At 40.2% G+C, this 15,060-nt stretch overlaps 2 protein-coding genes across 19 annotated transcripts in view; one reads left to right on the top strand and one right to left on the bottom strand.

Annotated features, from left to right (window-relative positions):
• The window catches only part of APBB2 (amyloid beta precursor protein binding family B member 2), a 430,702-nt gene extending 425,929 nt beyond the window's left edge, over window positions 1-4,773 (top strand). For all 18 annotated transcript variants that reach the window (XM_017854485.1, XM_017854599.1, XM_017854539.1 and 15 more), the window contains one exon: window positions 831-4,773. In XM_017854485.1, coding sequence (XP_017709974.1) covers window positions 831-998 — 168 coding nt within the window. In that variant the 3' untranslated portion in view covers window positions 999-4,773. The remainder of the gene's footprint in view (window positions 1-830) is intronic.
• A 2,621-nt stretch (window positions 4,774-7,394) lies between these two features.
• NSUN7 (NOP2/Sun RNA methyltransferase family member 7) overlaps window positions 7,395-15,060 on the bottom strand; it is a 49,946-nt gene continuing 42,280 nt past the window's right edge. Inside the window, 2 exon segments of the mRNA XM_017854280.1 lie at window positions 7,395-9,063; window positions 10,181-10,268. Coding sequence (XP_017709769.1) covers window positions 8,434-9,063; window positions 10,181-10,268 — 718 coding nt within the window. The 3' untranslated portion in view covers window positions 7,395-8,433.

Raw genomic sequence — 15,060 nt, 5'->3', positions numbered from 1 at the left:
AAAAAAAAAAAAAAAAAAAAAAAAACTTTTTATCTAATCTTAAAGAATTACTTACCTTCCCATTATGCAAAACCAGGTGGACTACATTGTTATATTTCTGAAGAACAGGAATTATCGCTTGTGCCAGTGCTAATGGATTTTTAAAAATTAATCCATACAGATTTAGACTTGCATGTAAAATGTATCCCGAAATCTTAATACCTCATCTTTTTAATTAAAACAGGAAATAGGGAAGGAAACAAACGTTTTTGAATGCCTTCTGTGTTGGTAGGCCTATTTCAGGTGTTCCTCAAGCATTACCAGCATTCCTTATTTAATCATAACACCCTCTCTAAACAGTACCTTCTTCAGCCATTTTACAGTTGAAGAAACTGAGGCTCAGAGAGATTTAATAATTTGCCTGGGGTTCACAAGTGATAGACCTTAGATTCAAACTATGCCCTTTCTACTGTGCTGTCAGTGCACCATGAGTACCCACCTAGATCTGTATGTCTCTGATGAAAAATGTAACACACTCTCTCCCAATGCTTTCTGGTTTCATTAGCTCATTGACTGTGAGGTGTATTCGTTGCGGACTATCAATATAGAGGACACGTGGAGGGTGGAAATGGATGGAAGGGTGGCAAAAGCCAAAACCCCTTTGTTGAGCCTAATATTTTAGGAGAATTTAAAGCACTCACATATAGAAAAAAATAACTCTTGGATTTATGTTCAGGAACTAGGTCATTAACCTTTGGGAGTCAATATATGGGTGATGACTTAAAGTCATATTAAAGAAGAAGAAATAATATGTCATTAATTACCTTAAAACACGTTTTGTTTTATTTCAGTTACGATATCAGAAGTGCTTGGTAGCCAGGCCGCCTTCTCTGAAAGTTCGACCACCTCCACCGCCAGCGGACTCAGTGACCAGAAGAGTCACAACCAATGTAAAACGAGGGGTCTTATCCCTCATTGACACTTTGAAACAGAAACGCCCCGTCACCGAAACGCCATAGCTGCACATGCGAAACGACTCGGCTATTTACCTGAAAATTGACTAGCTACACTAAAGAAAATGAACTCCGCCATCTGACCTTCCATCCAGTTGCTGATGCTTTGTCTTCAGAGAATTTACCCTTAACCAAGCAGTGTTAGACAAGCATGTTCTCTCGTCTTGCCACCATCATGTGATATGAAAAGAAGCATGAATAATTTTTTTTGCTGTAAGTTACATCATGCGCAGTGGAAGGTCTTTTTCTTATTGTAAATATTGTGAACATTACTTCACACATACAGAGAGAAGAATTGGCCACACCCCTCCTAGTGAACTAATGCTGCGTCCTTGGAGTGAATGATGCGTGAGTTAGTTTCACTGTCTTCTTGGCTGGATCTGTCACAAGCAACCTTTAAGTCCTACTGCACTTTGCCCTGTTATCCACATTGGAGTAGGCACTGCATAGCAGATACCATTGAATTGCTGTAAAAATAGGATGGCGAGTTTGTGTTTTAATTTTTCATAAAATTGAACCTGTTGGTTGACAAAATTGGCTGTTGGCATCAGTATAGAAACCAACTGGCAGCTTTCCTTGACAAGCTCTTTGACACATGGACACCATTTCATGTCTACAGCTGTTTGTGGGATGTTGGAAAAAGTGAAACTTCAAAATTGATGAAAACTAAATTTGAGGAATTAAAATCGAACAAAACATAGCTTTTCTTTTCAGATGGTTTTCAAACTGATTATTTTTAAAAGAGATTAATAAAATCATAATGCATTTTGGGTGGGACATATTTTAAACTTCTGCCTTATGTTGTACGGTGCAGCTAGAGAATTATAGTTCACTATGGCCATTCTCTACATAAACATTAAGATGAAATACTCCTCATCAGCCTTTCATCCTTAGTTTGAGAATTAGCTGATATGCAATTTGAAGTTGAGGAAATATCATTGATATTTCCATCATGCACGATTATTTTCGATTTCTACCACCGTGTTATTTTGGCTAGTCCATGTGCTAGAGGTAAAGGTTCTGCTGGAATTCTGCATCCAGCTCAATCCCCTCTGATGCTTTTGCCCAGAAAGCTGTCTGTCCATCATTTATTGTCTCTATGGCAACAAATTACATTAGGTTGAACCTTTCCTTGAATTTATGTATTTAATATTAGAATTTGTTGGACTCAACTAGATACATTTTTAAATTTATATTTTTTCCATTTTACTTTGAAGATTTGAAATTTTCATATCTGAGCAAAGTCTACATAGAAATAATGGACTATTTAACAAGTTTCCCAAAATAGCATTTTCCTGCTCCTTTTATGTAGATGAGAAACTTAGCTGTAAAGACATACAGATTTAGACTCTTGTTGACATTGTCGTTTTAAAAGGAAGTTGCTAAGGCGATCAATTTCAATATTAGTCTTGATTACTTCTTTTTAATGTTAAAATTAACATTTACAACATCCAGTTATAAAAGCAATGCTTTATGTTTATACACTGCTATGTAGTTGTCTAAGTGGTTTCCACATTCTTACCACATTTGAGCCTTACAAGGTAGAGAAGGCACTAAATACACTTTAGAAGTAAAAATATGAAGTACCAAGAGGCTAAACCCACTGGCCTAAGATCTCACCAAAGTTCATGAGATAACCAGGACTAGGACCCCATTCTTGCTGTGTTATGCTGCCTCCGTATCTGTCAGGAAGAGCCTTTCCAGAATGACTTGGCATATACTAAGAAGAGCAGGTATGGAAAGATCTATTGTCAGGCAATCTTAGAATTCCCTATACGAGTGGGAGAAAGATGTCCAAATTCCCTACGCAGTGGTATTAATGATGATGCCATTGTCCTCTCTAAGTCCAAGACTGTTTTCCTACAGTGTGCCTCAAACGTGTTGTAGAGGACAGGATTCTACATTCACAGCCTGTTCCATCTACGAGATTTTCCAGATGCAACTTGTGGTAGAGACATTCCTAACTCATGGTACTTAGCCACCAGAGATCATGATGGAATGAGTGGGTGGCTTTTCTACCAGCCATTCCTTCAGAATTCATGAGGGGTGGGGGGCAGGGGGACTGGAATTGTCTTAGCACCCTAATGTTATGACAAAACTATGCTACTTTAGAAATGCAATCTACATTTCACCAGTACTACTGATCTGAAGTAACCATTGCCATCATAAGAAATCACTGCATTAAGAAAATCCTTGCTGTGCCCTTTGAAAAGCTGTTCAGAAATCATTTACAGTGATCTTTCATCATGGTCTCTGTAGTGAAACGTTTTAGTGTGATAAATTTCAAAATTCTAAACAAATTACTCACTTTTATATTGGAAATCTCTATCAGAACCCCCTCTTCATTTTTTAAGGCATACATTTGCTTGTTTTCAACAACAAGAATTCTGAGCTAGCTTTAAGTAGCAAACTGATTTATATATGCAATTATAGGATGCATTAAGATGAATGATAGCCTTTACATAACATATTGAAAACTTTACTGCAGATGTTGTTTTGTTTTGAAAATGGCATTGTATGGTAAATACAAATTAATTTTGTAAAATTATGTTAAACAGTATGTTCAGACACTTTCTGCCATGGCCAAAAAGTATGTATGAAAGTATGTGTGTATTTGTCTGTGAAAGGATGCCAATGTTTTACCTGATATCTTAGTGACACTTCAGTTATCTATCTATGCATTCTTTAGATCTGTGATTCGGTAAACAGGCAGCCATGTTCACGATGCCTTGTATGTCTTACCATATTTTTAATTAACCTGTTAAATACAGCTTAAATATTTTTATTTTATTTATTCTATTTTTACTGAAATATACTGCATTATTGTGTTAATGTATTATCTTTCCTGGATATTATCTCCCAGTATATCCAGATCTAAGTAATCTCAGTGAACTATACATTGCCTAAAAAGTGGTTTTGTAATGATTTGTAGTCACATTTCTATTGGGATATGTAGAAGAAAAGGCAAAATGCTTAAAGTTCCTTTTATTTTTTAAAAGCAGCTAGATAGACACAGACTTGCCACCTCATACATCTGCTCCTTCGCAGTGTCAAGGGGAATGACTAGCCAACACGCCTATGGCTAAAAACTTTCCTTTGCAGACTAAAGCACTGCTTGGTGCTTCGTTTTTCTACCCTTCACAACATGTGTGATTTCACCTAAGAGATATATACATGTGCACATGCCCTTTGTTTCCACCTGGATATAAGATCACTCATAGCTAATTAGGACCATTGTTTTGTCCGTCTGTCTTGCTGCATGAAGGAACACTAGGCCCACTTCCATTACAATAAGTTCTTGGTGACAAGCTGTGGCGCTGCTACTTCTTTTTAAATCCACTTTACGATTTCAGGATGGACACTTGTAAGATGACTTGACACAAGGCCATTGCCTGGAAGCCCCAGAGCTTTCCTTCGTTTGTATGGCCCGTTCGTGTCCCAGGCATTGCAACCCAAACTCAAGATTTCGCCATAACATGACAAGCATTTTCCTAACTGATATTAGCACAATTTAACTAACAAGCCCCTTCGCTCTCTAGTTGGCCACGCTTAACCTAATACACATCTAGCGTGTGCCGCATGGCCAGTAGAAAGTTTAATTTCAGCTTCAGGGCAAAGATACCCACTCACACGGTGTCAACGCGAGCGGTAGTCCCTGGCCTCCGGAGCAGCTTGCTTCCTGTGAAAGAACGCTTTGTTTTCCTTTACGTCCCTGTTCCTGTTGACCACTTTTACACATTTAAATGTAATTTGTTGTGAGAATAAATTTAGCTGCATAAAACGTTTGGCTCATTTATCTGGCATCTTAGTCACATATACAAGGAATAGAAATAGAAATTTAGTGTCTCTAGTTATTTTTAAATTATTCTTACCTCACACTTCTTAGAAATCACTTTAGTAATGGAGCATTTTGCTTTGATTAGTTACTACATATTTCTGCCTGGTAAGAACTAGGAAATAACTTTAATTTTGAGGAATTACCCCGTGCTTATTTGGTGATCAGGAAGGCCAGCTGGCCTTCTGGACACAGAAGCCTATTTAGTCACCAACTTGAGTCTTTTGTAAGCGGTCTTTCTAGGATTGTGATATTTCAGCACAAAGAAGTTTATCACTTCCTTTAATAACCTGACTTCAAAGAATAAAGAATAGAAGTGTACACACACTGGCCAGGCACGGTGGCTCACGCCTGTAATCCCAGCACTTTGAGAGGCCGAGGTGGGTGGATCAAAAGGCCAGGAGATCAAGACCATCCTGACTAACAGTAAAACCCCGTCTCTACTGAAAAATACAAAAAAAATTAGCCGGGCGTGGTGGCGGGCGCCTGTAATCCCAGCTACTCAGGAGGCTGAGGCAGGAGAATGGCCTGAACCCAGGAGGCGGAGCTTACGGTGAGCCGAGATGGTGCCACTGCACTCCAGCCTGGGCAACAGAGTGAGACTCCGTCTCAAAAAAAAAAAAAAAAAAAAAAAATGTACACACACTAAATCCAAAATGAAAGGTAACTAGAAAAATCAGTTGAATCTGATTTAGCTCAACTGTTAGGCACAGGAAGGCAGATAAATAGAATTTAAAGTATGTCCCCGCTTTTTGTTCATCTTGCACTTCCCCAGTGGTTTCTCTCTAGGCAGTAAAAAAGAATAAAATTTCATTACAGTTTCAAGCATTATATGGTGGTAAATAATTTCAGATTAAAAATATAAATTTGCTGTTGGAGTATCTGAATACCAGTAATTTCATTATTTATAATTTTGCAGCACTTTAAAGTCCAAGAATGTAAAATGCCAAGTGAAATGTGTCAGCATAATCAATATTCATTAGAATTCTCTCATATTGCCTTTTTTTTTTTTTTTTTTTCCAGACAGAGTCTCTCACTCTGTCGCCCAGGCTGGAGTGCAGTGGTGCAATTTCGGCTCACCGCAACCTCCACCTCCCAAGTTCAAGCAATTCTCATGCCTCAGTCTCCCGAGTAGCTGGGACTACCACCCACGCCCGGCCAATTTGTATATTTTTAGTAGAGACAAGGTTTCGTCATGTCGGCCAGGCTGGTCTCGATCTCCTGAGCTCAGGTGATCTGCTCACCCCAGCCTCCCAAAGTACGTGATCCATCATGTCCGGCCTCATACTGCTTTTATCCAAAGTACCTTTCGCTTTTCACTCCACCAAAGCATTTAAATAATTGATCCTGTCCTTCATAGAAGGTTGTCAAAGAAGAAAACCGCAGTGTAATTAATGAATGGTTTAATTCAGAATCTTCATATACTTCTAAAGAGAAAAATAATTTAGTGCCAAATTGCATGTTGGGAGATACTCAATGTAAGTGGCAACAAATTGTGACTTCAATCACATGCTACTGTAGAGATGAGAAAATTATCCTAAACTATTCCATAACAATGAGCCCTAACATCACAGAAAATACACTTGAAAATAAAAACCTCAGACCTGTTACTTCTGGACAATGGAATACTTTTCAGTCTGGTATCGGGGAGGGCCAGAAAGGATAAGGGATTCTTGTGATATATAATGGGATTCTTTGCTGAACAATTTTAAATTAAGCTGCACCGCCTTCCTTGAGGCATGGACTACTCTAACCCAGATAGAAATCTGGATGGGTAAGAGGATGAGCCACGTGCTATAATTTCAGGGCAAGAAGATAGTGTTTCATTTTCAAAATCAGCAAAATAAGCTGAGCATTTTATATCTTTCTGTACTTTTCAAGAGTGATAATTAACGTGAAGAATTCTGTGGGAATTTAAAATATAAGCCTGGTTCAAGTATAAAAGTCTTGTTTTCTTTCTTCACTGACACTTTTTTTTTTTTTTTAGGCTAGGTCTCACTGTTGCCCAGGCTGGCGTGCACTGGGGCAAGCTTGGCTCACTGCAACCTGCGCCTCTTGGGCTCAAGCAATCCTCCTACCTCAGCCTCCTAAGTAGCTGGGACTACAGGCATGTCCCACCACATCCAGCTAATTTTTGTGGTTTTTGTAGAGATGGGGTTTGGGGGTTTCACCACATTGCCCAGGCTGGTGTGGAACTCCAGGCTCAAGTGGTCTGCCCACCTCAGCCTCCCAAACTGCTGAGATTACAGATGTGAGCCACTGCACCCAGCCCACTGACAAGTTTTACTGATAAATGTAAATCTAAGCTAAAAGAAAATTTATTACCGCTATAATAAAATTCACCATTCTCTTTTAGTCCTCATTTCAAGTAAGAAAGTTAAAATAGAATATCAGAGCTGAAATAGACCTAAATATTCATCTTGAAGAGGGTAATATTCTAAAAACCATGCCACCTGAATTGAGCATTTTAGGAATTTACATAACATTTCTATACAACTGAATTACAAAACTTTAAATTCAAACTTTATGACTATGTCTATGAATGTTTTAAACAATAAGATATGTGGTTGTATCTTATTCTATTTAATGACAATTTCTGTTGCCATGATGAAAAATCGGTAGACCCAGAAATGCTAACCATACCAATTCTTGGTAGGCAATTGATAATACATTCAAGATGAATCGACATTTCATATAATTAAGAGTGCTACAATATATTTAATTGTGCATCAGAAATGATTTACCAAAGTTTGATTCCTGTGTGTTGTTTGAAATGACTTGTAGATTTTGTATCGCCTGATCTTTGAAGAGAATCAAAAATGTATGGGTTACTTCAACAGTAGGTATCACTTGCATTCAACAGTTTTGCCTCTTCAGAATTATTAATATTTAGGTGGAAATTTGCTCACAGTCTTTTTTTTATAACAGTGCTTGACATGTAGGAAGGGAGAGATGATTGTGTCCAGTCTATTCACGATCCTGGAAGCTCCCCCAGTGAGAGACACCTCATGTAAAAGCGTCTCTGAGCTACACACACCTGGCACTTGGGAACTTCCTGCGCTTCCTACTTAAACTCAACTTCAGTCACGTTACAAAAACTCATGTCACTCCCTGTTCAAAGAACAGCTTGATATTTAAGAAAAAAATCACCCTTGATCGTGATTGAGAAAGTCACGACTCCAACTGCATGGATGCTGAAGAGCAGTCAGCTGGCGGGAGAGGCCGGGATCGCTTGCCTGTTCGGCTTTCTAATGAGCTGCCTGCTGAAAGGAAGCAGTGTTTCCTTCCCTGCAGGAGAAACTTGGCAGCTTTAAGTCCAGCCTGAAAGTTCACAGGAGTGAGATAAGTTCTGACAGCTGACACTGAGTCTCTAACTGGATCCTCTCAGAGCAGCACTGATCGGTTGAAGTCTCTGAATTCTGCTTTGCTGACTCCTACATTATTGTTTCTCACTTGTCTGAATATCTCTGAAACTAGTATCTTAGAAGATCCTTAAGTGACCAAAAGAAAGAATACCTTATGTAGAGATGTGGAACCTTCAGAAAAGTACTAGACTTTGAAAAAAAAAATCAACTGCTCTTTGGCCCCTATAAAAAAACAAGACAATCAAAGCCATCGCCGAGGAGGCCTGAGTAGGGAGGAACGTGTGTCATCTTTAGGCTTTTCCCCTTTTCTGGATAGTGAAGGTGTGGGAAGGCAGGTGGGCACAAGTGCCTTGGGGGCAACCCAATGACAGTACAAATGTTGAGTTGGCATCCAAGATCTGATCCCTTGGGGACTTGAAAATGGCATAAAGACTGGAGGCAGAACAATCTCGATGGGTTTCAGAGCAACCATTCTGTCTTCTGGCCGAGGTCTTATGAAGTGTGTCTGCCGTTCATGCGGTCTGGAGGGACAAGTGTTCTTCATAAATGTAGGCACTGCAGGATGAGGGGCCAGCTTGTGTTTTCTGGTCTGTGAGGAAGCCCCCACTTGAGCAGTATTTTTCTGGGGAAGAGGTGGTTTTGTTACAGTCTCTGATAGATTAGCACTGGCTTTAGCTTCTCGATTCAGGAACTCAGCAATCTTCATTTGGATGCCATTATCAGCAGTGGCAGCTTTTGTCAATGATGTTTTTGATTTTTTCTTCTTCTTCTCCCGTTTTGATGATTTACCCAACTCAATCCCATCCAGCAGACCCTTGGCTGCAGCTCGGGCCAAAACATCTTTCACAGACACTGTCTCAGAAGGGTCCCGCTGCAATTAAAGAAGCACTTACTAAATGTGGGAGTTAGCTATTATTGTGTCTCTTGCAAATATTTATCAATGTATCAGTAAAATAAAAGACTCTCTTTATTATACTAAAAGAAATAAATAGTTTTAGGCCTTAGTCCCCAGTCTCATAAGCCTCAGAAAATGCCAAAAACAAAAACGTAAACTTCCCCATTTATGAACCTGATACCTGATAGAAAAAAAGAATCACGGGAGGAGGGGTTGTTTTTTTGTTTTTTGTTTTGTTTTGAGATGGAGTCTCGCTTTGTTGCCCAGCCTGGTGCGATCTCAGCTCACCGCAACCTCCACCTCCAAGTTCAAGCAATTCTCCTGCCTCAGCCTCCTGAGTAGCTGGGATTATAGGCATGCGCCACCACGCCCAGCTGATTTTTTTATTTTTAGTAGGAGTTTCACCATGCTGGCCAGGCTGGTCTCGAACTCCTGACCTCAGGTGATCCACCCACCTCAGCCTCCCAAAGTGCTGGGATTACAGGCATGAGCCCCCACACTTGGCTGCTTATTTCTTACATATGAGGGAAGATGCATTAGATGTTGACAAAATGCTTGGGGAGGTGGGGGTGGCAGCCAGGCAGAAGAGGAACACTCTGGGGAAGTATAAAGAACAGGACTGGCCGGGCGCGGTGGCTCACACCTGTAATCCCAGCACTCTGGGAGGCCGAGGCGGGTGGATCACGAGTTCAGTCAGAAGTTAAAGATCAGCCTGGCCAACATGGTGAAACCCCATCTCTACTAAAAATATAAAAATTAGCCAGGTGTGGTGGCAGGTGCCTGTAATCCCAGCTACTTGGTTGAGGCTGAGTCAGAGAATTGCTTGAACCCAGGAGACAGAGGTTGCAGTGAGCCGAGATCACGCCACTATACTCCAGCCTTGGCTACAAAGCAAGGCTCCGTCTCAAAAAAAAAAAAAAAAAAGAACAGGGCTTATTTGCCACACAGCAGTCATTCTTGCTGCTGCCCTTTAGCTGTTTATGAAATGCAAACACATCTTTACAGAATGTGCACAGTTTCTGGCTTACTCTTATGAGGCTTTGTAGTTTAATTCCAAAGTATGACATGGATTAGGATTTTTTTTTTTCCTTACCTCCCTTGTTAAAACAGAAGAAAACAACCATTGGGTAATTTCAGATGGTTCCATCTAAAAAATTTTATCAGTAGAGCAATTGAAATTCCTTTAAGGGAGCACAGGTGGAAGAACAGGAGGACTAAGCTGCAGCAGACGGGAACAAGCATTCGCAGTTAGAATGGCTTCTTTTTGCCAAGAGAGGAAGAAAGTAATTGGCAGCTACATTTTTTTTCTAGCATACTTTATATCATTTAAACAGAAATTCCAATCAAGAACAAATTCTGAAGCATTGTTCTTCCAATCAAAGAAACACAATTCCTTTCCCTAAATACTATTATAAGTTAAAAAAGCTCTAATATTTTAATATTAGTTCAAATTTATTATAAATCCCAGATTCTCCATCTTTAACCAACTATGCCAAGAATAACAAATTTTTAACAACTAAAAACTGACCTTCCCAAAGTTAATTAATATGTAGTAAGAGGTTCCATTATCAAAGCAGGTAAATATGTACATTAATCACAAAAGTTATCCAAAATTGCCTTTATTTCTACCCATTTTCAAAATACAAAGGAAGAAAATATTTCTTTTGGTTACTTTTTGCACAATTACAATATAAAAATATAGCCTATCCTTTAATTACATTCTTCTTCCCAGTCCACTTTTTGAGGATTAATAGATGGATGAGTTATATAGTGTTCAAGAAAGTATATAACAAAGACTGTGTAAGAAAAATCTCAAATCATGAATAGATTTAAAATGAAATTTTTGGTTTTTATGTTTAATATTGAATTTATCATTTCTTAGTAAGTGGTTCATTCATGAATAATAAATGATTCTATTTCCAGGCTTATATTATTAAAATATATTTAATAATAAGTCAAAGCAATTAAACACTATTCTATATGAATTAAACTATCAGGAAATCTTTTATTAATCATTGCATCCTGGCTGGGCGCCATGGCTCATGCCCATAATCCCAGCACTTTGGGAGACTGAGGCAGGCAAATCACTTGAGGCCAGGAGTTCGAGACCAGCCTGGCCAACATGGTGAAACCCCGTCTCTACTAAAAATACAAAACTTCGGCCAGGTATGGTGGGTCACACGTGTAATCCCAGCACTTTGGGATGCTGAGGCAAGTGGATGGGTCACCTGAGGTCAGGAGTTCGAGACAAGCCGGGCCAACATGGTGAAACCCTGTCTCTGCTAAAAATGCAAAAATTAGCTGGGTGTGGTGGCAGACGCCTGTAATCCCAGCTACTCAGGAGGCTGAGACAAGAGAATTGCTTGAACCTGGGAGGTTCAAGCCACGATTGCACCATTCCACTCCGGCCTGGGCGACAAGAGCGAAATTCTGGCTCAAAAACACAAAAATTAGCCAGGCGTGGTGGCAGGCACCTTTAATCTCAGCTACTTGGGAGTCTGAGGCAGGAGAATCATTTGAACTCAGGAGGTGGTGGTTGCAGTTAGCTGAGATCACACCACTGTACTCCAGCCTGGGTGACAGAGAAAGACTCCATCTCAATAATAATAATAATAGTGTCCATGTGACACAGCTACAAGCCAAAGAACACCAAAGACAGCCAGCAACCACCACAAGCTGGGAGAGCGCAGGGGACAGGCCTCTCCAGCACAGGCCCCAGGAGGAATCCACCTGGCTAGTACCTTGCCAATGCCTTGGTTTAGGACTCCCAGCCTCCGGAACTTTGACAGAATAAATGTTTGTTGTTATAAGCCACCAAATTTGGAGGAATTTCTTTCAGCAGCCCAGGAAACTAACACACATGACAAACGGGATTTGCAGATGTAGGATAGGTCCCACGTTAGTTACCCTGAAGATAGGGATACCATCTGGGTGGATCTGACCTAATCAAATGACCTTTGAAATCAGGGTCTAGAGGTCAGACATGGAAGAAGTCAGAGATTCAAAACACAAGATGCCATAACAGCTACTGCAGGTGCACAGATGGGGGAGTCTTTGGACAAGGAATGAAAGTGGCCTCTAGGCGTGGAGAGCAGTCGAGTGACAGCAGCAAGGAGACGAGGACCTCAGTCCTGCAAACACAAGCATGGGTTTGGAAGTACACTGTTCCCAGAGCCTCCAAAGAATTCAGCCTAGCTCATATCCTGAGCAGAGAACCTGGCTGTGCCATACCAGACATATCTGACTTATGTGAGCTAATTAATAGATGTTTTTAGCCACTAAGTTTGAGGTAATTTCTTAAATAGAAAACGAACACACAATGGTTCACACTAGGCGAGGAAGCAATGCCAGGCTGCAGATGGCAAGCAGTGGAAGAAGGAACAAGAGGACGGAGAAGTGAGCTCGCTACCATGGATAACACTATTAAGGCTGGAAAACCGGCCAGAAGGCTATATTGAGAGGAGGATCCCAAAAGTACACCCACTATCAAGCAACAAGGAATGGCCTGGTGAGAGGGGCACCACAGCACTGAGAGGTTTGGTAGTGGCTTTCCTCTGCAAGCCAGGGCTGACAGTAGGGGATGCAGTGACATAACTGGGCTCACTGACTGCAATGAAAATAATAGGATCCTGAAACAATAGAGACCAGGTGAGCAAATTAACCATCAGAAACCAGGCATATGCAGATACTGATGATCATAATGAGTACTAAGACCAGAGAAGCATGTACTCTGGTGTGTGCACACTAAGACCTCTCATGCACTGCTCACCTTCCTGCCCTCCACTCTTACGAGGTAACAGAAAATCAAAACACAGAACACAACCTAGACCTCAGGCTCAAAGACTGTTCACTATTAGAAAAGACTAATTCACCACCATGTTAAAATGTCAGATGAGAAATAACATCTGATCATATCATTAAATGCTGCAAAGGCTTTTCATAAAACTAGGCATCCATTAGTGATTTCTTTTTTTCTTTTTTTGAGACAGAGTCTCCCTCTGTCGCCCAGGCTGGAGTGAAATGGCATGATCTCGACTCACTGCAACCTCCACCTCCCGGGTTCAAGCGATTCTCCTGCCTCAGCCTCCCGAGTAGCTGGGATTACAGGCGCCTGACACCACGCCCAGATAATTTTTGTATTTTCAGTAGAGATGGGGTTTCACCATGTTGGCCAGGTTGGTCTCGAACTCCTGACCTCAGGTGATCCGCCCACCTCGGCCTCCCAAAGTGCTGGGATTACAGGCGTGAGCCACAGCGCCCGGCCCCATTAGTGATTTTGAAAACCTGTTATTGTGCTATTGGCTTAAGTATAGACATATAAATCAATGGAGAGAATGAGAATAGAATGAGAGTCCAGAAATAAGCCCACGCATCTATGATTAGTGGGTTTTCTATTTTCTTTCTTTTTGTTTTAGACAGGCTCTTGCTCTGTCTCCCAGTCACAGCCTTGACCTCCTGAGTAGCTGGGACTACAGGTAGGCACCACCACACCTGGCTGATTTTTTGTGGAGATAGGGTCTCTCTATGTTGCCCAGGCTGGGATTAACTGATTTTCAACAAGGGTGCCAAGACCATTCAATAGGAGAGAATAATCTTTTCCACAAACGTTGCTGGGAGAACTGGATGGCCACATGCAAAGAAGGAATTTGGACTCCTAACTCATATCATATACAAAAATTAGTTAGTGGTGATTGCTGTACAACTTCATGAATGTATTAATACTTTAAGGCACTGAACTGTACACTTTAAAATGGCGAATTGCATAGTATGTGAATTACATCTCAAAAAGCTTATTAAAATAGGAATAGTTACCTATACTTAATGTATATCTATAACATAATATAAACACACACATCCATGTAGTTGGTATTCAGCTGGTACTTGCTGGTGTGGCTGTATCAGCAGTAAAAATACCAAAATTTCCAGGCTTATTCCTATTTGCTGCCCCAGCTCTCCAAGTGCCCCTCTAGACCATCACATAATAAAAAGGGACAAAGGGGTTACACCTAGCTCACCAAGGGACCTCCAAAACCCTACTTCATCCCTTTAATGGGATATTTTAGGACTTAGAAGTGGCAAGATATAGGAAGGAAATTGTTAACCACTTAATTATGCATCTTTGGATTGTGGGTGGGGTTTCCGTAACAAAAAAATAATAAAATTTGAGAAGAAACCCACTTAAAACTATAGTAGTTATAGCACTGTCATGTTAGTGTAGAAATAGCCAAAGGTCAATGGAATAGAATCACAGGTCCACACAGAAGTATACATGGGCTTAAAGCGTATTTTTAAAAGATGGCATTTTAAATCAATGGGGAACGGGGGCCAAGGAAATATTATTTGGGGAAAAAGTAAACCTTGATCCATACTTGAGTCTTTTACCAAAATAAAGAGCAGAAAACTCAATTATTTAAATACAAAAAAGATGAAATTATAAAAGTAATATAAGAAAACTGATAAAAGCATTCATAAGCTAGGAATCCACATAACACAAAATGTAGAAACCATAAGGTAAACATTGATACAAATGTCTACACAGAAATTGCTGTAAAGCAACTACTTTTCTTTTCTTTTCTTTTATTTATTTATTTATTTATTTATTTATTTATTTATTTATTTATTTTTGAGACAGAGTCTCACTATGTCATCCAGGCTGGAGTGCAGTGATGTGATCTCGGCTCACAACAGCCTTGACCTCTTGGGTTCAAGCAATCTTCCCATCTCAGCCTCCCTGATAACTGGACTATAGAATTGCACCACCACATCTGGCTAATGTTTGTATTTTTTTTTGTAGAGATGGGGTTTCACCACGTTGCCCAGGCTGGTCTCAAAAATCTGAGCTCAAATGACCACCCACCTCAGCCTCCCAAAGTGCTGAGATTACAGGCGTGAGCCACCATGCTCAACCTATAAAGCAATTTTTTAATTCAATTTTAATTTAAAATAAAAGGGAGGGCCGGGCGGGGTGGCCAA

This window comes from Rhinopithecus bieti, unplaced genomic scaffold (assembly GCF_001698545.2).
Source record: "Rhinopithecus bieti isolate Rb0 unplaced genomic scaffold, ASM169854v2 scaffold_2339, whole genome shotgun sequence".
NCBI classification, from domain to species: domain Eukaryota; kingdom Metazoa; phylum Chordata; class Mammalia; order Primates; family Cercopithecidae; genus Rhinopithecus; species Rhinopithecus bieti.
The sequence above is the reverse complement of the archived record's forward strand: the minus strand, read 5'-3'. Positions and strand labels throughout refer to the sequence as shown.